This window comes from Acomys minous, assembly GCF_964271855.1.
Source record: "Acomys minous genome assembly, chromosome: 9".
Lineage (NCBI taxonomy): Eukaryota > Metazoa > Chordata > Mammalia > Rodentia > Muridae > Acomys > Acomys minous.
In genome coordinates, this window is record NC_140490.1 from 45,489,125 (window position 1) to 45,511,531 (window position 22,407).

The window sequence follows — 22,407 nt, forward strand, 5'->3', positions numbered from 1 at the left end:
ACACACCTCTTTGGTTTAACACACACACACACACACACACACACACACACACACACACACACACACACACACAAATATTACCTCAGTGTTAGAATGACTAGAAGCCCAGATTGGGACTCACTGGGCTAAAATCAAGATATAGCAGGCCCGTGTTCATCTGAACTCTGCAGAGAGAATTCTCCCTGGACTTTACTAGCTTCCAGCAGCTGGTCACATTCCTTGGCTTGTGGCTTCCATCTCTGCTGTCAAAGCCAGCAATGGCAGGTCATGTCTTTCTCCTGCCACTTTACAGACACATAGAGGACCCTGTGATTACAGTCTGCCAACACATACAATCTGAGACAACATTTTTATTTTAAGGTGAGCCAATTGGCAACCTTCTTTCTATCCTGCCACATAACACTGTATGCAGGTTCTGGAGAAGGGAATGTGGATAATAGCGGGGTGGGGGTGGGGGATTGTTCTGCCTGCTCCAAAGCTCTTCTCAGGTGGTTTTGCTTTCTTTCTAGTCTACTAACCCACCTTCAGTAGCAGCTGTTCTTGGATAATGACAGAGGGATATTAGACTACATTCGCTATTCCTCTGTTTTCAAATGTGCCCCTCAGTGGGCAGTGGTACTATTGTTGTCATGTTCCTAGATAAACTTGGTGGGTGTAGGTACTTTGTAGCTGAGTTTATCCTTAAAGTTTCAGGGAGCCTTGAGTGCAGGTTCAAAGATCACAGCCATGCTCTTTTAATCTCACAGGGTTTGAGCAGGTGAATTGTCTTTCATCATCTGAAAAGAAAAGCTGTCTGCAGAGTCTGCCATTCGTACAGTAGTCCAGGCCAGAACCTCATGGGGGGGTGGTGGTAAGCAGACCCCCAGTAGGTACACTGTTGGAGTGTCTAGGTCCTGCATGCAGACTTACCAATCTCTGAGGCTCCTAACTACTGCTGACATGTGCATCTGTCCTCCCAGGTCCGAGCCCACCAGCTGGTCTTGCCTCCCTGTGATGTAGTGATCAAAGCTGTAGCTGACTATGTCCGAAACATTCACGACACTTCTGACTTGGACGCCATAGCTAAGGATGTTTTCCAGCATTCACAGGTAACATCACAAACTGGGAGGACGGGGCTTTGCATGGGCTGTGCCTAGGGGTCTAGGCTGGAAAGATGTGTTTGGGACAGGAAACTGTGGGTAAAAGGGTTAGATTGGCCGTTGTATCATCCACCAGCTGGGCAGTCTGAGCCACTTAACCATGCTTGTCAGGTTCATAAGATGTATGTGCTAGAGGGTTGGTTTTGTTTGTTGGTCTTTTTTTTTTTAAAGCTATGGTCTTTCTGTGTAGCCCTGGCTGGCCTTGGACTCACAGTCACCCACCTGCTTCTGCCTCCTGAGTGCTGCATCACTATGCCAGTCTCATGCCCGAGTTTTAAAAGATAAACTTCATGTTCGTCAGATGATGTTGTAGATTGCTGATTTGACTTTCTGTTTTGGGAAGTAAAACATGTTGACAAGTCAGCTTAGTAGAGTGAATGAGGTTTGAGATGTTCCTGCTCTGCCCTGAGGCTAAGCCATGGCAGTCATGGTTTACCTCCAGTCTATGCCATCCATTCTACCTGCTGTGGTGTTGCAGTGTTAAGAGGGGATGTCAAAGGTCAGAGACCAGCAGAGCTGGTCAGAGAAACTATAGAGCCTGCACCCAGGGCTGCTGCCAGCTGAGAAATCTACCTTTTGACCACATTGTTTTAAATTTGCATCAATTTTTCTTTTCTTTTTCTCTTCCCCCCTCCCCTGTAATAGTCTTTTGTGTTTGACCTGAAAGTTTTCATGTTATTCTGCATTCTTATCTAACCCAAAAGGTTATAAATTATTCATGTTATAAATTACTCGTTATGATAAAGGTGTTTATACATATGACCAGTGGCATAACTAAGGCTTTCCCACGCCTATTTCAGTCTAGAACAGATGACAAAGTCATTCGATTTAAGAGAGCAGTTGGATATTACTCAGCAACTAGCAAGCCTATGCCATTTCACCCACCACATTACTTAGGTAAGTAAACAAAGTCTCCATGTGATTGCATTAGAGATTGGTTATTCCTCAACAAAGTTCATTTTGCTTTATTTATTATTTTTTTTTGAGACAAGGTCTCACTATGAAGACCAGGCTGGGCTTGAACTAAGAAATCTGCCTGTCTTCACATCTGAATGCTGGGGTTAATGATGCACACCACCACACATGGCAGCTTTGTTCTGTGACAGTATGACTTTCTGCACTTACATACATGTGGTCCCTGAGTCGTTCCTGAGAGGGACTGTATAAACTTCTAAGAGGAAAGCAGAGGCCATGGAGACAGGCTGGCAAATCACAGCAGAGGAGTCCCCTGAGGACACAAGACAGTGCAGTGGGTTGACAGCAACTTCTCTTCTACTACTACTGCTGCTGCTTCCTCTTTTCTCTTCTTCCTCCCCTTCCACATCCTTTTTTTTTTTCCTTTTTCTTTTTGCAAAAAGTTCAAAATAGAGGTTCAATATAGAGATTAAGAAAAGTTGAGCCAGACTTGGTGGTGCACACCTTTAATCCCGGCACTTGGGAGGCAGAGACAGGTGAATCTCTGAGTTCGAGGCCAGCCTGGTCTGCATGTGAGTCCAGGACAGACAAGGCTACACAGAGAAACCCTGTCGCAGGGGGAAAACAAACAAACCAAAACCCACCAAAATGCAAAAAGCAAAACAACAACAACAACAACAACAACAACAACAACAACAACAAAACCCAACAACAAGAAGAAAGGAAAGTCTTAAGTGTCACATCTGGCTTGTTGGTATTATTTGTTCTCATTAACTGTTAACAAAAATAGGAGCGTTCATCAGATATATGTGAAAATTAGACTTAAAAAATAGTCTTTGTGTTTCTGTTGTGTGTGTGAGTGGACACACATGGCTGCCATTTGGGAGATGTCCCCTCCTACTATGAGAGCTCAGGGTTTCAGAATTGGGTTGTCAGGTGTGTGTGGCAAGCACCTTTACTTAGACCCTAAGAGCTGTGTTTCATGGATTCAAGCATTGTTCTGTCAGTGTGTTAGGCACTGGGAACCCAGATCAGAGATACTGGGCTTGGCATAACATGTGAGAGGTGGGTGAGTCAGTGTAGCCTGCAGACACTATGGCTGAGGGAGGTGGGGTTGCAGGTCCACCTGTTCACCTAGCTTCTTTATTAATATTCTGTTCACTTAGTTGTACACTATACAGTTCTTTTTTTTCAGAGCAGTCAGAATAATGTTTCAAAATATGAGCCATACCACACTTAAACCCCTGCACTGTCTTCCTGTCACACTTGGCCTGACTCCCATCACTTTATCCTGCTTACACCTGGCCCACCCTACCTGGTGACAGCTTGCCCCACAGGCTCGATGTGCAGTAATTTTTTTTGCCTTGAGAGAATGAAGCTGGCTTTTGCCAGTGGCCTTTGCACCGACTATTATGTTTGGTGCTCCTTTCCCTGACTGCCTTGGGATTCAGATCAGTTAGTGTAAGAGACTCACACTTGAGTGACTCTGAGGACACTGTTTCTGTCAGTTGCTACAATCCTCACACACCTGCAACACTTGGTAGCTTTGCCTTTGCACCTTCTTCCACCTGCAGAGAGTAGGAGCCAGGGGAGCTAGGGCCTTCTGCATCCTAGTGGATAAGCACTTGACTGAATGAATTAGGCCACTAAGCTTTTGAATCAGGGGAGGGAGATAATGTCATGTGCTTTGGTAGAATGGAACAGGTAGCTAAACATCGTTTCATTGGTTAAGATATATCTGCTGTATGCTTTGCACACAGGAAATGTTTCATAATTGCTTGTTTGGTTGCTAGAAAACATGAAATAAATCAACACTAGACCCTCTGTCTGGCCCATCTAATGCAACTATTTGCTGGCATTGGCCTTCTTGTTCTGTTGTAGTGGCATCAGTATATGAATATGAAAAAGAAAGTGTATGTGAGGTATTTGTTAATGGCAGATACTCCTATTATAGGCAGAGCAGCCTAAGGGGCACCAAATGCTTGACTCGATGACAGAATGCTGAGATGAAGTTAGGAAGCCTGGCAGCTCTGGGAAGTAGGACACACACCATCAATTTGTTCCTCTACATGTTACTTTGGTTTTTTACTACTATAGCAAAATATCTAAAGCTAAGTAACGTTTTAAAGAAAAGAAGCCTGGGCTGGCAAGATGAATCACAGGTAAAGGTTATGCCTGTTGCTAAGCCAGATGTCCTGGGTTTTACCCCAGATTTCACATGGTGGAAAGAAAGAACCACCTCCCACAACTTGTCCTCAGGCCTCCACGTGCATATTATGGCACACGTGTATACAAAATAAGCAAATAATTTTTTTCTTTTTGGCTTTTCAAGACTGGGTTTCTCTGTGTATCCTTGGTTGTCCTGGAACTCTATCTGTAGACCAGGCTGGCCTTGAATTCAGACATCTGCCTGCCTCTGCATCCCAAGTACTGGGACTAAAGGCTTCCGCCACCACTGCCTGGCCAAATAAAATAATTTTAAAAATGCATATTTAGCTGACTCTTTTAGAAACTCAAGGCTGTGCAGTGGACTCAGCTCAGCTCTAGTGAGGACCTCATAACAGATGAGACCACAGTGGTGCTTCTGTGCTGTGACAAGAGAGCATACTGTGAGGCTGGCAGTAAGAGACAGACTGGGGCGCACCAGCCCATCCAAAGGCCAGTAGCATTTCCCACTATGCTCCAGCTCTTGAGGGTTCCACCCATCCATCACCTTCAGCACCACCTAACTAAGTAAAGACCAGTGTCCATCACATGGACCTTTAGAAGACACGGGACAGAAAGCAGCAGCTACAGTCCACACAGTTACTGGAGATCACATGAGCCTCACAGTGTATTCAGGAACAGGAAGTGTAGTGAAAGGTAGTGTCTGCCCTCCATATCTGAGTTCCTGAAAAGTTTGAAAAGGAAGTTATATGGAACATGTACTAATTTTCCCTATCATTCTCCCCAAATAATGCAGTATAGCAACTGTTTGTATAGCATTTACCTTGCGGTTATTTAGTCCGTGTCGTTCTTAGTGCGCACAGCTTCTGTGTATGGGTTCTGTGTGCACATGTTCTCCGTGTATGAAGTCTTTCTGTGCACATTTTATGCAAAGGTACCGTGTATGGAAGGGACTTGGACAGCCAAGGATTTTAATATCAACGGGATAATGGAGTTACCAGGATACCACCCTTGGAATACATGTATTGATCCAGGCTAGTGATCGTGTTGAAGGCATGGTGACTTTTAAAGTTACAACGTCTGTGAAGTACATTCATGTTTTCAGTCATTAAGTGATACTTAAGTGTTTTGTGGGTAGAGTTGACTGAGAATTCAGTTTCATTTCTGTACTAATCCACTCAAAGGCTGTCACCTTGAGCTTATGAAGGACTGCTCTCTGGGCACGACCTGGTAAAAATCCTTACCGTTTCAGCACTGCTACCCTGGGGGCCAGGCTTCCAATGCCGGGCTTTGGAGAGAGATCAGCATCTCAGCCATAACACTACAGAAACAAAACGTCCCTTGCCTGGTATTTGGTGATAATTTTTCATTCTTGGTATTCTCCCCCAAGCCTCATTTATCTCTCCATTGTCTTAGCCGTGCTAATATGAATCTCTCTGTTTTGTTTTTTGAGGTGCTAGGAATCAGCCCCAGAGGCTTAAGTATTCTAGGCCAACATTCAAGAGTGAACTAGATGTGGGGGATGTTATTGAAGGATGAAAAAACAGTGTGTTCAGATGTTTTTGTACCTTTTAGATTTTTAAAAGTAAGTACAGAGGTTATTGAGATGGCTCAGCTGATAAGGGCTCCTGCTGCCATGGCTGTCCTACTGAGGTTGAGTGGAAGAAGAGAACCGACTTTAGCAAGTTGTCTGCCAACCTCCACACATCTGCTGTGCTGTGTGTCAGCATACACATGCTAGGGATGCTGCGATTGTGTCCCAGCACACTGTCAGCTATAGCTTGTTGTGAATCACCATACTGAGCACAAGTACAAGAGAGTCTTGAGTTCTCACAATTTGTGGTTTAAAGTGACAGAAAGTACAATTACTAATGCGATACCAGCTGTGTGAACAGACGCAAGTGCTCATGCACATTTAAAAGCTGCCTGAGTGAAACCAGAGCCCTCCTTACTATCTTAGCTACCTTTCTGTTACTGTGAAGAGACACTGTAGGCTTTGAACTTTTACAAACTTACTTTGTCTGGGGTTCTTTAATGCCTGCACCTCTCTTCCAATCACCTACCTTAGATAGGAGAGGAAAGAGGATAATGGGCGCAGGAGAAGCCGACCTTTTACACTCAGTTCCTTGGAGCGATTCCACTCCTCATCGTCAGGACTCCAGCAGACATGTTAAGCAGCAGAGCAGTAATTAGCAAAAGTGGCTGCAACCACAGCAGCTAGAGCCTTGACGTGTTCTCTGGAGCGTTTCTCTCTAGGAGCATCTCGAAGCAGAATGATGAACAGCCAAATGATGCAAAAACAAAAAGCCAAGCCTCTGGTTTGGGGCATGTATATCCTCTCAGAGTCTGTACTAGGATGTTTATCAGTTGGCAAAGACCATCCCCCCCACAAGAGGTGGTTCCTCTTCCAGTGGACAAATACCACAGGTCCTATCACAAGTCTGTTTCCAGCGAACAAACACTGCACACCCTCACACAAGTCTGTTTCACATCCCACACTTGGGATCAAAACAAAAACATGTTTATCTCTACTATAAAACTCCATGGCCAAGGCAGCTTATAAAAGAGTTTATTGAGGCTTAGAGTTGTAGAGGTTGAGACCATGACTATCTCAGCAGGGAGGTATGGCAGCAGGCAGCCTGGGCACTGGAGCCGTAGCTGAGAGCTCACGTCTGGTCCAGAACTAGGAGGCAGAGTGCTACTATGGAATGACATGGGCTTTTGAGACCTCAGAGCTTGCCCCAGTGACACACCTTCTCCAACAGCACCAAAACTAGTCCTTCCCAAACAGTTCCAACTGGGGACTAAGTACTCAAACACATGAGCATGTGGGGCCGTTCTCATTCAAACCACCACACTTAAGAGGACACAGGAGCTCTTCTGTACACTCTTGTCCAGGAAATTGTTGAATGCTGTTGAAGATGTGGAAGAAAAGAGGTCTGTTGCTCTCTTGAGATGACTCAGTGAGATGACTTGCTGCTGTTCCTGACAACGGCAGTTTAGTTCCTGTGGCCCACCTGAGCAAGGGAGAGATGACTTTCACATGTCCTCTGACCTGCATGCTGTGTTGTGTGTACGTGTCTGGTACCCACACACATGCACCCACACAAAATTAATAAATAAAGATGTAACAACAACAACAACCTGTTGCTGGTGAAAATGTAAAACGAGATGGATACTTTATGAGGCAATTTGGCAGCTTTTCACAAAACAAAACATACTCTGACCATATATCATCAAACAGGTATGTTTATGGATATTGTCCATACAGAAACCTGCGCTTGGATGTTGGTACCAGCTTAATTTATATCTGTCCAAGCTTGCAAGCAACCAGGATGTTCTTAAGAGGGGCTATGCAGATAACTATAGCACTGGAATGATGGAGCATTATTTAGCCACGCAAAGTCACAAAGGGACCTAAATGCACATTGCTAAGTAAATGAAACCAAACTAAAGGCTCCATTCCATGTGACTCCAACTGTGGAATATACTTCATATTTCCATAGAAAAAGGCAGACCATGCAGACAATGAAAAAGAGTGGTCCTGGGGTGCTCATGAGGGAGCAATGACTAAGTAAAGCCTAAAGCACATTCAGGACCCAGTAAATGTGCCCATTGAAAAGAGTGTCCACTAGTTATCAAACACTCATTAAAAACTAATATCAACTGTAGGAGTTATTGTTTCATTCTTTGAAGGGGGATGTGAGGGTAGGACTGGGAGGAGAGACGGGATGGGTCTGCAATTGGGCTGTGAACTGATTAAATAATGTAACATCTCTAAGTGAGAAAAGCCTCTGTTAGGTTGGGATGGGAATGGGGGCTGGGCTGTGATGTTTATAGTTAGGCAGGAGTGGTTCTGCCTTTAAACAGGTATCTTAGTTTAATATAGAGCAAAAGCTCGGCTGCTCCATAGGGGTTGAGAGTTACTGGGGTGTATCATAGAACTGTGCTTTGGGCTCTTAGGGAGAAAAGTCAGTGAGCACATCTCAAAGGCAGCTGTATCTGCTACTGTTCTATGCATTTCTGAATAGGTCTGCAATGCTTTTTTTTCTTTCTATCTATCTATCTATCTATCTATCTATCTATTTATTTTGGCTTTTCGAGACAGGGTTTCTCTATTTTGCCTTGGGTGTCCTAGACTGGCTTTGTAGAACAGGCTGGCCTTGAACTCACAGCAATCTGTCTGCCTCTGCCTCCCCAGTGCTTTACAGGTGTGTGCCACCACGCCTAGGTCTGCAATACTTACTTTTTTTTTTTTTTAAGTTATAAAAATCCTATTAATGAAGCGTTCTTCCTGCATCCTTTTTCTTTGTTGTGGTACATACTTTGCTAATAAAAGCCTGCCTCTAGTATGTGTTGGTAAAAAAAGAAATAGGAAAGCAGCAGTGCTGCCTCCACACAGGGCCCTGTGTCTTTTTGGAGACACTCTTGTCATAGAGAAAGGGGACCATGGTTCTCTTCAGCTGCTTCACTGGGCATGGAGAACAAAAACCAATTTAGAGAGAGGCCTGTGGGTTCCAGAGACAGGTCTTGAGTGGCCACACATTTCTTCAGGAAAATGTACATGACTTCATTCAGTGACTACAGTTCTGACATATGAGAGAACAGTAGCTTGCTCTGTGGAGACATAGGGTATGTTTGAAGCCATTGACTATAATGTGCCTTTTAGAAAATACTCCAAATATTTGGTTTGCCTGGGCTAGAGCAGTGTCTCAGCAGTTAAGGACGTGAGATAGGTTCTCAGCACCCATGTCAGGCAGCTCCAGGAAATCTGGTGCTTTGTGGGGGCACTTTCACTGGTACCTATACTCATGTGACACATGTACAAACAAAATAATAGAAATACAATTTAAGAAGAGACGTTGGTTTTATGTTTTATTGTTTTATCTTTTTGTTCAAAGGAAAATTGGTGATTTTTACTGAGGTTTAAGTTGTTATATCTAAAAGTAGCATGGCACAGAGTGGTATCTTCACCTGAGAGCGGCAGATGGAAGCAGTGAGTCCAGGCCATGCTTTCACCATTCAGAAGTTAGCCAGGGGTGGTGGTGGTGCACGCTGTTAGTCCTAGCTCTAGGAAGGCAGGGACAAGTGGATCTCTGTGAAATTGAGGCCAGTGTGGTCTACAAAGCAAGGTGCAGGACAGTTAACTTTGTCTCAAAAACCTTTAAAAAAAAAAAAGCTACCAGAAATTAACCAGACTTTCTACAGTGATTCCAATGACAATGTTTGAGTATTGCTGGATTTTACAGCATTTTTTTTTTAATTTAAATTTTATTTTTGTTGTTGTTGTTGTTCCTACTCCTAGCTGTGACTCCGAATTACCATAGAGTGTTTTTAACAGGTGCAGTGACTCTTACCTCACACTTGGAGGAGAGCTGTAGACTTGTTACTTGTGTCTGGTGCATGCATGTTTGGTGTGTCTACATGTGTAAATGTGCCCTTTGAGCATACATGCCATGGTCACTCTTCCCTGCTGTTTGTACGGCAGTTTTCTTTGTTCAGTACAAAGAGGGAAGCTGTGCCAGGATTTCCAGTTAGTGCGAGCCAGGATCAAAGGCCTGTTGTGGCAGTTCAGAGCTGAGAGCTGCAGGCTCCCAGAGATGAGAATTTTAGAGAGATGGCAACTTGTGAGGCTCCTGGATCCTCCTGGAGCGGGTGGACGTGAGCAGTGATCTGTGCTTCTCTTTTCAGCCTCTATGGGCTGCACCGTGTTCTCAGGAGACCCGGTGTCTGCCAGACTGGGGCAGCTAGACTAGCGTTGCATTTATAGTCCTGGTTTGACCCTGACTTGTGTTGTTTAAAAATCACCCCCACAGTTTAGTCTTGGCATTTTGCTTTCAGAGAGGCAGAGTGGAACTCTGGGACCAGTGGGTTACTTGGCTGGAAGTGGGTAAGAGGTGGTGGTCATGTATGCCTCCCCTGTCCAGTACTGTTTAGAGCAGAGGCTATAAAAGCCCTCTGATCTTAAGAAAGCTGAGTATCAGAACTCTGGCTTAGTTTTGTTTCTACTTTTACAGCAAGGTGAGGAAGCCATGGCCTCTGAAGCTGCAGAGTAAATTTTGAGTTTCTAAAGATTTCTGGGAAATGGGTGGGGCACCTGAAGGGGACAGGGCACATAGGCCCTGGGTTGACCTCAGGGATGTCTTAGGGATATAGCATTCTCTTTACAGTTGTCTTATTATTTCCTTCTTATATTGACAAAACAGCCAGACCAAATCCATTTGGAATGCCTGGGATGGTGCCACCATTTGTTCCCCCTCAGATGCTCAACATTCCACAGACGTCTCTGCAAGCAAAGCCCGCGGTAAGGTGGCCCTGAGTGCAGTGGCGTTGTGGGCCTTGGATATGAACTTTTTATTTTTATTTTATTTTTTGGTTTTTTGAGACAGGGTCTCTCTGTGTAGCCTTGGCTGTCCTAGACTCACTTTGTAGACCAGGCTGGCCTCAAACTTACAGCAATCTGCCTGCCTCTGCCTCCTGAGTGCTGGGATTAAAGGCATGCACCACCATGCCTGGCCAGATATGAACTTTTAAAAATTCCTTGGTTGATACATAAGATAGATGCCAGTTTGTCAAATTAAAAATTACCGAAGAGGACATAGCCATCCAGGATTGCCTCAGGCCCTACCAACCCTGTCACTGACTTATGTTCTGCACCTCAGGTCCCACAGGTGCCCAGCCCAGGGGGCGCCCCCGGCCAGGGTCCATACCCATACAGCCTCCCTGAGCCTGCCCTCGCCTTGGACACTAGCGGGAAGAACCTGACAGAGCAGAACAGCTACAGCAACATTCCTCATGAGGGGAAGCACACACCGCTGTATGAGCGTTCCTCGCCCATCAACCCAGCTCAGAGTGGCAGCCCCAATCACGTGGATTCTGCCTATTTCCCAGGCTCTTCTACATCATCATCATCAGACAATGATGATGGTGGTGGAGGGGCAACCAAGTGAGTATTTCACGGTCACAGAGTGCTCTGGGTGCTATGAACTGAGGGCTTCCTTCATTCTGCAAGTACTTGGGGTTTATGCCTAAAGGTGTCTACCACAGGTCGGTGCTACTTGTACCTAGGACAGGTCTGCCCAGTGCCAGGTCTTGCTGTTTTAGCCCTGTAGCTGGAGATCCCAGGAACCTGGGAGAGTGTGACAGTAACTCATTTATGTCATAGCTCAAATATTAGGGTTGCTTTGTGGCACCACAGGCCCATCATGTATACCAACTCCCTTGACAGCATTAACATCTGGGCTCCCCTTCTTCAGACTCAGTTAGCTCAAAGGACTCTTCTCTTCTCTTTTATTTTCTTTTTTAAGACAGGGTTTCTTTGTGTAGCCTTGCCTGTTCTGGACTTGCTTTTTAGACCAGGCTGGCCTGGAACTCAACAGAGATCAGCTTGCCTCTGCCTCCCAGAGTGCTGGGATCACAGGCGTGCACCACCATGCCCAGCTGGGACCATTCTTGAAATAGCACTATTTGCCTAGCCACAATGTGGAATGCCGCCTTGGTTCAGATTGCACTTCTTCCTAGAGAGTAATAGAATTCACAAATGCACAGTTGCTTAAAATCAGATGGCAGAAATCATAATGTATCCTCGTCTGCCCCCTCACATACTTTTGGAATAAGGGAACGAATTAACTACCTTTCCTGTGAGTCCACTGTCTTGTCCTGAATTTGAGCCCTGCCTTGTGGATACATAACCAGGGCAGCAAAGGTGGCACATGCTGCACTTACCTTTGCCCTCAGGCGTGAGAGATTTGAGAGGTGCAATCTTCAGCATTCATGTATCAACTACAACATGGGAGCAGATGTCTGCTGGCCTGGAGCAGTGCTTACTGGCTCTGCACAGACTGCCTGGAGCACAGATGTGTAAAATTGAGAAATATTCACTGCCTGTAGGTAGGAAGGCCAAAGGAAGTAAACAATTGTTACCTAGAATTTGTACTTTTAAATGATCTTTTGAACCAGAATCTCTGGCTTGCCACCACAGAAATGGGCGTTTTAAACAGGCACCCTGTGATTCTCATTGAACATGAAGTCACTGGCAGGTGATCTAAGAAGCTCTCCGCTCTAGAGTTCTGAGGCGCCTGACTAGGTCTGAAGACCAAGGTGTCAGTATAAGGAACATTTGTTGTAAATTGTGAAACACTTACAGAAGGCAGAAGAAAGCTTTAGACTCTGAGCCTTGCAGGGACAGTAACAGGTCTAGGTAGTCGCTTGGAGAGGGTAGGTGTTGACTACTGGGTGTGGAGGTGGACATTGAGAAATGTTGAAGTTATTTTTATAAAACAGTGTTTGTTTTTCATAGCTTATTTCTTAACCTGGCTATCACACAAATAATTGAGACATTTTTATAATACAAGGCTTCACCGTACAATCTGAGCAGTTTAAGTCTGTTCTTAGCCCTCTATGCTATTTTGTCGTACTCCTGGCAAACATCTCAGTGATACTTGTACTTTGTAGCTTTCCTCAGCTCCAGCTCCTTCTTCCTGATCTTCCTTGAACCTCTACCCATTGCTGAATCCCCTCTTTCTGCTCCTAACTCCTCCTCCCCTGGCTGGCAGGAAGTCCCACCCTATTCCTTCCTCTGCTTGTTGATTGGCTGTCAGCTGCTTTATTGACATAACAGGGGGACAATTGAGCAGAGTTTACCCAACATTTAGACAGGAAATCAGAATTTAAACTACACAGTAACCTTATGCCTACAGAGAAGCATGCTGCTGTCTGGTTAGGATGAGAGTGTCTTCAGCTCTGTGCTGTTTTAAAGACTGGGTGGCTGTTCCTGGATTCCCAGAGTTCCTTCTTGAAGTTCCCATGATCTTTCCCCGTATACTGTCAATTTACTCTTTCCTGTCCATCTTGTTCTTGCAAAGGGCATGTGAACTGCTGGTGCAGGCAGTTAGTGTTTTGCCATTATTGTAGAGAAAATGTTCTTCTGGAAACTTGCTACATATATAACCTCCAGTCAAGGTTGGACTAGAGTTGTGTGATCCAGGGATTAATTCCTTGAATTGGTTGTCTCACTTATAACAGGAAATATAAAATTGTGTTAGAAATTTGAGGAAGGCAGCAGAGGATAGAAAGTGCTTCTTCCTGAAGCCCTGGACTTGAAGCTTTGCTTATGGTAGATCCTTTGATATAGTTGGGGTTTATGAGTGTGGTTACAGTCCTCAGGGAGGATCCTAGGCCAGAGTGTGTTGTGTGTAGAGTGTGTTATTGCAGCTCACATCTACATATGAGAACAGACCTTGGTGCTCTTAGTGGCTCTGGACCCTGGGCATAGTAATCCCAGCTGCTCAGGAGACTGAGGCTCTTGTGAGCCCAAGTGCTCAGCTTAGGTAGCATGATGAGACCTTGTATCAGAACATAAAGTGCTTTGTAGTGTCTTTCTTTTCTTTTTTTAAAGGTTTATTTAGAAAAAAAGAGATTCATTTAGTGGGCTGGAGAGATGGCTCAGAGGTTAAGAGTACTGGCTGTTCCTCCAAAGGTCCTGAGTTCAATTCCCAGCAACCACATGGTGGCTCACAACCATGTATAATGAGATCTGGTGTTCTCTTCTGACATGCAGATGACACACTGTATACATAATAATCAATAAATAAATCTCAAAAGAAAAAGATTTATTTATTTACTTTTATGTATATGAGTGCACTATCTGCATGTATACCTGCAGGCCAGAAGAGGGCATGAGATCTCAGTGTAGATGGTTGTGAGCCACCATGTGGTGGCTGGGAATGTAGCTCAGGACCACTAGAAGAGCAGACAGTGCTCTTAACCACTGAGTCATCTCTCCAGCCCCCAGGTCTAGTATCTTAATAATAAATAAGACTCATAATTCCAGTACTTGGAAGTCCGAGGCAGGAGGATTAATGTAGGTTTGAGGCCAGCCTGGATTACATAGTAGTTAAGGCCAATCTGGGGTACATGTGAGGTCCTGTTTTCAAAAACTCAAACAAAGCAGGAACAAAACAGTAGGAATAGTAAGTCAGGACTTTACCTTTGATGTGAGCTTGACCAACACTATGTTTTTAGGAGTCTTGAGGGAAAGGACATTATCTATTTGTTTACCCAAGAAATGCTTGAGCACTTGTATTTGCCAGTAGACATGGCTGAGGAAGTGTGCTCTGATGGTATGTTGTACTGGAGGACTGTCCACAATGGCCTGTAGCATCCCAAAGGAAATGTAGAAAGCAGAGGACAGATTAAGTGTTGGTCTCTAGGCCTGGCCTTGCAGAGCTGAATGGGCCCTGGCCTACAAAGACCTTTTTTTTTAAAAAAAAAAAAAAAAAAAGAAGAAGAAGAAAGGAGTATACAGTTGAATCTCAGAAGTATAATTCCAACCCCTTCAGCAGAGGATTGTCAACCCTTACAGTATCTGTACTGTAAACTAGCAGGGAAGAGAGTCCTTTCAGTGTCCTTATTACCTACACCTCTATGTGACTTTCCTTGCTAGCTCTCGCCCCAAGACTACTTGGCCATGCTTCTGGCCAAGCACAGTACACACCGTAAATACTCTGTAGTTAGGATGAAATGCCATGGCAGAAAACAGACCATCAGCTCCTAATTTAGAAACATTTCCTTGAGTTTATTTTGTGTGGTACTATACTGGGTGCAATTAGCCAGATTGTGATCTAGGATGGTCTACAGAGTAAGTGGTCTTATTGCCTCAACCTTAAGTAAGATGATGGATGATTGGAGACTGTTTCAGAAGAAATAAAAAGCAAAAAAAGTTTCCTGCAAATAATAAGGCAGATATTTTTAAATGACAAAAAGTAATGGAGTGGAGAGATGGCTCAGCAGTTAAGAGAGCTTTCTGAGCTTCTAGAGGGCTAGCAGGGCATCTGTGCAGGGAGCATCACCTGTGCTGCAGAGATGTCCTCCCACAAGGCCACAGAGGCTCCAGAGGCTCCTATTGACTGGTGGGCAGATGCCAGGCCACGCTGCCAGGCTGTGGACAGCACGAGCTGAGCAGTCCCTATGCTTTACTCCTTCATTGCCCTTTATTGTTTAATGCTTGTCCAGCATTTGGTTTCTCCAGTTGGATGGATGTGATGTGGCTCTGCCCAACCCTTCCTTCCTTTGGGGTCTTCTGTGATGTGGGTGCCCACTTGCCACCCAGCCAGGCCACCAGAAGAGGTAAGCTGTATGGGCACCAGAACACACTTCTTGCTCAAAAAAAAAAAGTTGGTAATGTTTTTTTTCTTTTCCTGGCCTCTATTGAACCTTTGAGTTATGTTTTGGAGTAAGAATTATAGTTGGGTCTATATTGGAAGTGTTTGTTTTGAATTGCTTTTATAGATTTATTTGGACTTGTAAGATTTAAATCAAAGGAGATGACTAACTTGGAGGTTTTTTGTGCCTTTGTTTGTTTTTTAAGGCAGAGTTTCTCTGTGTAGCCTTGGCTGTCCTGGATTCTCAGTAGACCAGGCTGGCCTCGAATTCACAGAGATACTCCTGCCTTTGCTTCCTTAGTGCTGGGATTAAAGGCATTAAATTCTTACATAGTTTTGCTAATTACCACCTTTAGTAGACGTAGTTATGTAGAGTTCTAACATTAAAAAATACTGCACAATTCCAAGTCTAGATGGTGGTCAGCCAAGGATTGCTTATACATAATACCTTATATTTCTCTGCATATACTAAAATATATTTTATAATAATATCTTAGGGACAGTTTTTCCTTTTCCTTTTCTTTTATACTTAATATGCTTATTATTTAAGTATAGTTGGGCATCTAAGTATAATGTGTGAATACTTAATGTTTAATAAATAATGCTCATTTGATAAATATTGCTTTTTACTGGTGTTTTTAAATGTGTATTAAAAAGTCATTATTCAGACAGAACGAACACTTCAGTTTTGTGGCTTTGTAAAGACTTGCCTTGTTTTTGTGAATATAATGTATGTGTCTTAGGTAGAGAGAGAATTCAATATAATAAGATGTGCAGTATGTATTGGTGATTTTGAGTTACATTATCCTGTAATTTGGTAGTATTTCTTGCATAAGCTTCTTCCACTAATTCTAATAGCATGTGACTCCCAGAGGATCACATCTAACCTGTGAAAAATGAGCCCTGGAAAAATGGCTGCTGAATGCCAATGTTCCAACGTTCAAAGGCTTGCTGGGCTGCTCCTTGCCCTTGCAGGGTCTGGGTTGGCATTTTAGCTGTGGTTACATAGCTTCCTGCTCAAATGTGGAAGAGGGTTTTACTGAGTTGTTTGTGAATTATATAAGCTAATATATCTAGAATAAATGGTAGCTGTCACACTGTTCAAAAATTAAATATTAGAGCAATACAAAAGTAAAACAATTATTTGGTTTTTAGTGTAAGATAGCTAAAGAATTTTGTTCAGTGCCTTGACCTCGTATTTCAGGACATAGAGACTCTAGATATGGGCTGGCTTTCTTTCTTTCTTTCTTTCTTTCTTTCTTTTTTAAGGTGACTAACAGAGAATTCCTTTTTCCCTATATTGGGGTTCAAGGATATTACAGACAGCTGGGAATGGTTTGCTGTGTGCAGCGGATGACTTTCTTCTGAGTGGTTGGGCTAATGTGCCAGAACTCACATTTACATTTTGATTCTTTTTTTTTTTAATATTTATTTATTACATATACAGTGCTCTGCCTACATGTACATCTGCAGGCCAGAGGAGGACATCAGATCACATTATAGATGGTTGTGAGCCACCATGTGGTTGCTGGGAGTTGAACTCATGACCTCTGGAAGAGCAGTCAGTGCTCTTAACCGCTGAGCCATCTCTCCAGCCCTACATTTTGATTCTTTTAACACATTTCTAAGGTCTTTCCATTGAGGCAACTCAGAATTTTATATGTTGGGAAAAATAACTTTGATATTTATTTCTTCAGCAAGAGAGTCTATAGTCTATCTGCCTGCTAGCTGTTTCATATCAATCTTATCACATACAGAGCTTGTAGACACTGGTGTCTTGAAAAGCATGAGCCATGTCCTACTGTCAGATGAGAAAAGAGTTTGCCTCTTCTCTGAAGGGAGACCTCATGTGGGATGGGATTGTTTAGGGCTGGAACACATTGCTACCTTCAGGTTCCTGTGACCTAAGCATCACTGGTGTGGTGCTGCCTAGCAGCCTGGCAGCCTACACAGTTTGTTCTGTTTCACTGGCATTTCCCTCTGCAGCTGTCTCCACAGAGACGGAGTCAGAGTTGAAGTGCTTGCTTGCTTGTGTTTTTGTATGTACGTGGAACTGTATGTACAGCTGGCTGTCCTGTGACAGTATGTAGCAGAATCTGGAGTAGTACATCTGGGACTGAGTCCAGTGCCTTTTTCTTGGAGGTCAGGGTTAGATTTATTTCTTTGTGCCTGAATTTGATCATCAAATACTTATGCCATGTGGGTATGGGTTAAATTTAAAGAGAGCTAATGTTAGTTGGTGAGACGTCTGGTTCTAAGAATAAGCTTATGGTGTTATCATTTGTGACAAATGAATTACAGAATGCTGAACTTCATCTGTTCTTCAAAGCAAAGCATTTAACCTGACCATGTACTTTGCTTCCTTACATTGTGAAGTAGTGGCTACTCTATTTAAGTGGACTAGACTATTTTAAAATTGGCTATGGTCAAGATGCTTTCCGGGAAGAATAATGCTAGCCTGTCTCGTGAGCATCAATCAGGGTGGCAGCATTCCTGTATTTTCAACTTGATGGCATATGTGGAACAGAGCAGGCCAGTGGGGTTTCTCAGGGCTGTTAGGTAGCATGGCACTGCACCTGAGCGGTAGAGTCAGCAGAGAAGTGTGGCCCCCTTTCCTTCAGCTTTCCTTCCTACTGTTGCCATCCAGTGCCAGGTAACCCCAGGCACCCCAGGAACACTGCACACACATCTGTGCACTCTGAACATTTCAGGCAGTTTTCTTGATTAGAAGCAGTCTCAGAACCTCTGTTGTTTTTATGTCACATAAGAAATAAGCAAGGTCTGCACCTTGGCTGTACACTGAATGGTTTATCGTTCCCCGTTATTCTCAGCGGTCCATTTACTGACTCAAGTTGGACAACATGCACTCAACAAGTTAGTGATGACAATCTATGAGTGGACCCTTCTCTTTATCTCTGCCCACTCAACTGTCAGAGCATTCCCTCTTTGTGTGTGTCGTGTCCCCCACCACCACCACCAAAAATGTGGTGATTGTGTTCCTTTTGTCTCTTGGTCATTACTGTGTGTTAAGTTGCAGTTGAGGCTTTATACATAGTAGTGACCATTGTACAGAACAGTGGTTTTTCTGACCCTGGCAACCTAGTGGAAGCCCTTTACCTTTTTATGTAATTGTGCAGTGTCTTTGGCTAGAAGAACTTGCCATGTAGTGAGTGGAATCAAGGTGGAGGGACAGCTTTTATGTTTTCCTTACCTCTTCTGGATAAAACTAAAGTGAAATTGATTAGTGGGTAGGAGAGCCATATAGTTCAATTAGAAAGGTAAGCCAGTATTCTGAAGTGGCATCTTCTGTAGTCATCACAGAATTTAGGCATACAGGGCTGCCAGTGAAGGACGGATGTTAGAACCACGTACCCAGAGCAGCCCCAGCCATCCTCACCCTGTTAGCTGGCTTTCTTCCCGGCCTCACCTTTCTGTGTCAAGCCCCTTATGTCCCCATGTCCCCACTACCTATAGGACAGCACTTTTTACCTTTGCTAGGGACCATGTCTATTTCCTGCTAATATTGTGTCCTTTAAGTACAAGTGAAAGAAGAATTTATGAAGTAATGCTTACCCAGACAACTCCTCTGCTGCATTTCAGGTTTTGAAAATACTGCCCAGTAAAGTGTTCTCAGAGGCTTCAGGCAGCTTATAAGTTGCCTTCCAGTTTATCAGGTGCTGCTTGAAATACATCCTCCTTTTCCCATATTGCCCCCCCCCTTTTTTTTTTTTTGCCACCAAGCTGTCTTCCCCTGTCCCTGTTCTCTAAACTCGAGTTTATATATCTCCTGTGCCTACACTCCACTTTTCTTCCCTTTCTACTGGTGGTTGACACTCTTCCCCATGAAGGCGAGGTACCTGTAGAAGTTTTGTTGCCTTACACGTAAGAATCATACTTGATAGCCTCTTTTCCCTTTAAAGCAGTAGGAAATATTCCTGAAATAGAATTATGAGGAAAATATAAGGCCATTAGAGCATGAAAAGTTACTGCTATTGCTGTTGAGTCAACAGACATAGTTGGGCTCTTTTTTTCATTGTAAGGTGGCTTTGTCCATAGTATTCATTGAACCTGTTTATTTGTGTTTAGCCACATCAGCGGGAACAAGATTGGCTGGGAGAAGACCGGAAGCCATGCAGAGCCACTGGCACGGGGAGATCCAGGAGACCAAGTAAAGGTATAGAACCCACACACCTTCTATTGCTTAGTTTCTGACTGAGCATGCGCACTGGTGACCAAGTTAAAGATAAATCCTTTCTGAAATGTGTCATGAGTCAGATGCTTTCTGAAGAGCTCAGAAAGGGAAGGAATTGTGTAGAACTGCCTTAGTCTGCTTGGCCTGGGAAGCATGGCACCCATAGCATTCCTTCCTCTTCAGAACCTGCTACTTGAGCCTTCCTGTGCCCTCTTTTAAGGGGACGTTGTGAAGATTGAAAAAGCACCTGGAATGTATTAGGTAAAAGTAGAAGTAACTGGGTGTGGGGGTGCTCATCTTTAATCCCAGCACTAGGGAAGCAGAGACAGAGGCAGAGGCAGGTAGATCTGTGAGTTCCAGGCCAGCCTGGACTACATAGTAAGATGCTGTCTCAAAAAAAAAAAAAAAAAAAAAAAAAGTAAACTCAATTCTATTTCTCTCTTACCTACTTCTGTCTGCTAGTAGTGACTTCTGGAAATCCTTTTTTGTTTTTTGATTTGTGAGATTATGTCTGCCATTTGTGGTCCCTGGGGAGATATAAGACTCTAGTTTCAAAAGGGTTGGGCAAGATCATCTGGGTATCAGAAATTAATTTAAAACTCTGAGTCAACTGAATGATGGTGAATCAGTTAGAACTAAGCAATAATAATACCTCACGGGGGAGCTGGAGAGATGACTCAGCGGTTAAGAGCACTGTCTGCTCTTCTAGAGGTCCTGAGTTCAATTCCCAGCAACTACATGGTAACTCAGAACCATCTATAATGAGACCTGGTACCTTCTTCTGGTGTACAGGCATACACGTAGGCAGAACACTGTATATGTAATAAACATAGCTAAAAAAACAAAACTTCATGAGAAGCTGCTGTTCATGAAAGAATCTGGCAAAATACTTTGCACTGTTTTGTATTTATCTTCTCATGGAAGAGGGAAAGTGTAGAAAGGCCCTGTGAATTTTTCGTGGGTTCTTCTTTTAAGACCAAATTTGGCACTTGTGTATTAAAGGGTAAAATTAGCACTCAATTATATACTCTTGTAATGAAGACATTTATTCCAAAACACAAAACGTACATGTTTTAGGAAGACACCAAATCAAACAATAAGCAGTTCTTGTTTCCAGCATTTTGATCAAGAAAAAAAAAGTTAATTGTGCAAATAATAATTATTCTTAGGCACTTTTTCAGACAGTTCAAAGCATGCCAGGGCATCTGCCTCTGCTCCTCTTTTCCTTGGAGCCCTGCCTGGCACTGGTGCAACCCAGAGTTAGTCCCTTGTGGTCCAGCTTTCCTGCCCTGTACCCATGCCTGCTGTTTGTGTGAGCAGTTGTTAACAGAATGGGCATTTTTCACCTAGAAATGTATTATCCATTTTTATAGGTCTGAGTCATTGTGGTGGTTTTTTTTGTTTTTTGTTTTTTGTTTTTGTGGTGTTCTGCATTGTTGCTGTTATTATTCTGTTTTACTTTTGCCTGTGTGTAATTAAATTTAGGGCTTTATCATGACCGTAGAGGGAATTTTAGATGGGAATTTTGTTCTTGAGTACCAGCAATAACAAGGCTGAAGGCAGACCTGATATGAGTTCAGTGTTTTAAATTACTGATTATAGAACAGTGGTCAAATGCTTTGAGTGCTAGCTTCATAAAGAGTAAGACTTTAACCAAGATCTTGTGGACAACAGAAACAGAAACACTTGATGATGGTCAAAGAATGGGGCAGCTTCAGAGAGCTGGAAACACCATGTTAGGGAGCCCGGGGTTGGGGAGCTAGAGCTGCGTCTTGAGATGAATCTTCTAGCCCCTCACACAACAGGAGGCAGTGTGTGCTGCCTTGTGTGGTACAGCATGTGTTGTTGGTGTTTATGTGAAAGGCAGTCTGAGGAGAGACAGGTAAGTATGTCCTCTGGCCACCCTGCCTTTTGGTTGGCACTGAATCTGGCCACTGCAGGCAGGAGTCATCCCTATGCCCTCTGGTGTTTAAGAGGACAAATGCCTTGTATGTTTGACATAATAAGAATGGGACATGAACTCTTTTCTCCACTCTCTGCCCTTTGCCCTGTAGGCAGAAGGTTCATCCACTGCCTCTTCGGGAAGCCAGCTAGCTGAAGGCAAAGGGAGCCATATGGGCACTGTCCAGCCAATCCCGTGCCTCCTGTCGATGCCCACCAGGAACCACATGGACATCACCACACCTCCCTTGCCCCCTGTCGCACCTGAGGTGCTGAGAGTGGCTGAGCATAGGCACAAGAAGGGACTGATGTACCCCTATATCTTCCACGTCCTGACAAAGGTAGTATCCAGGGGCCTTGGAGTAGCTTTAAGTATTTGATAGCCATTGCATCCCTTTTTTTCCTTTTGAAACATTTTTTCTTTATAAAGTGTTTCCAGTTTCTAAACATTAAACAAAAGATTAAAATTTGTCTCTATAAATGCAATTTAAAAGCAAATCATAAAATCTTACTTTCCTCTTCAATTTAATACAACTTTTTTTTAACCCTTGGTGAAATTGTTTCATGATTCATAATTTTTTCTTGGCAAAGTCTTTTTTACACCATATTTGTGTTGTAATGTCAGTTTAATCCTAATGTCGTAAATGGTACCTGACTTCTTTATTATTTGTCCTCAGGCAATAACATTTCTCCTTTAATAGTACTTTGCATTTTGACTTTGTTCCTCTACTTTGTTGACTGCAGTTTTAATGATAGGACCCAAAAATGAAATACAGAATTTTATTAAAATGTACATATTTAGAAATGCCAGTCATCTTTTTATATAGTGGCAAAATTTGCTTTGTTAGTATCTTACCAAATGGGTAGCTAAAAATATGCATGTAGTTGAGAT

General features: G+C 43.5%; 1 protein-coding gene across 1 annotated transcript in view; it reads left to right on the forward strand.

The window, feature by feature from the left end:
• Positions 1-22,407, forward strand: part of FAM120A (family with sequence similarity 120 member A) — a 92,642-nt gene that overhangs the window by 37,762 nt on the left and 32,473 nt on the right. Inside the window, exons 4-9 of the mRNA XM_084795072.1 lie at positions 960-1,088; positions 1,940-2,036; positions 10,427-10,524; positions 10,883-11,166; positions 19,469-19,556; positions 21,629-21,856. Of these exons, the coding sequence (XP_084651198.1) occupies positions 960-1,088; positions 1,940-2,036; positions 10,427-10,524; positions 10,883-11,166; positions 19,469-19,556; positions 21,629-21,856 (924 nt within the window). The remainder of the gene's footprint in view (positions 1-959; positions 1,089-1,939; positions 2,037-10,426; positions 10,525-10,882; positions 11,167-19,468; positions 19,557-21,628; positions 21,857-22,407) is intronic.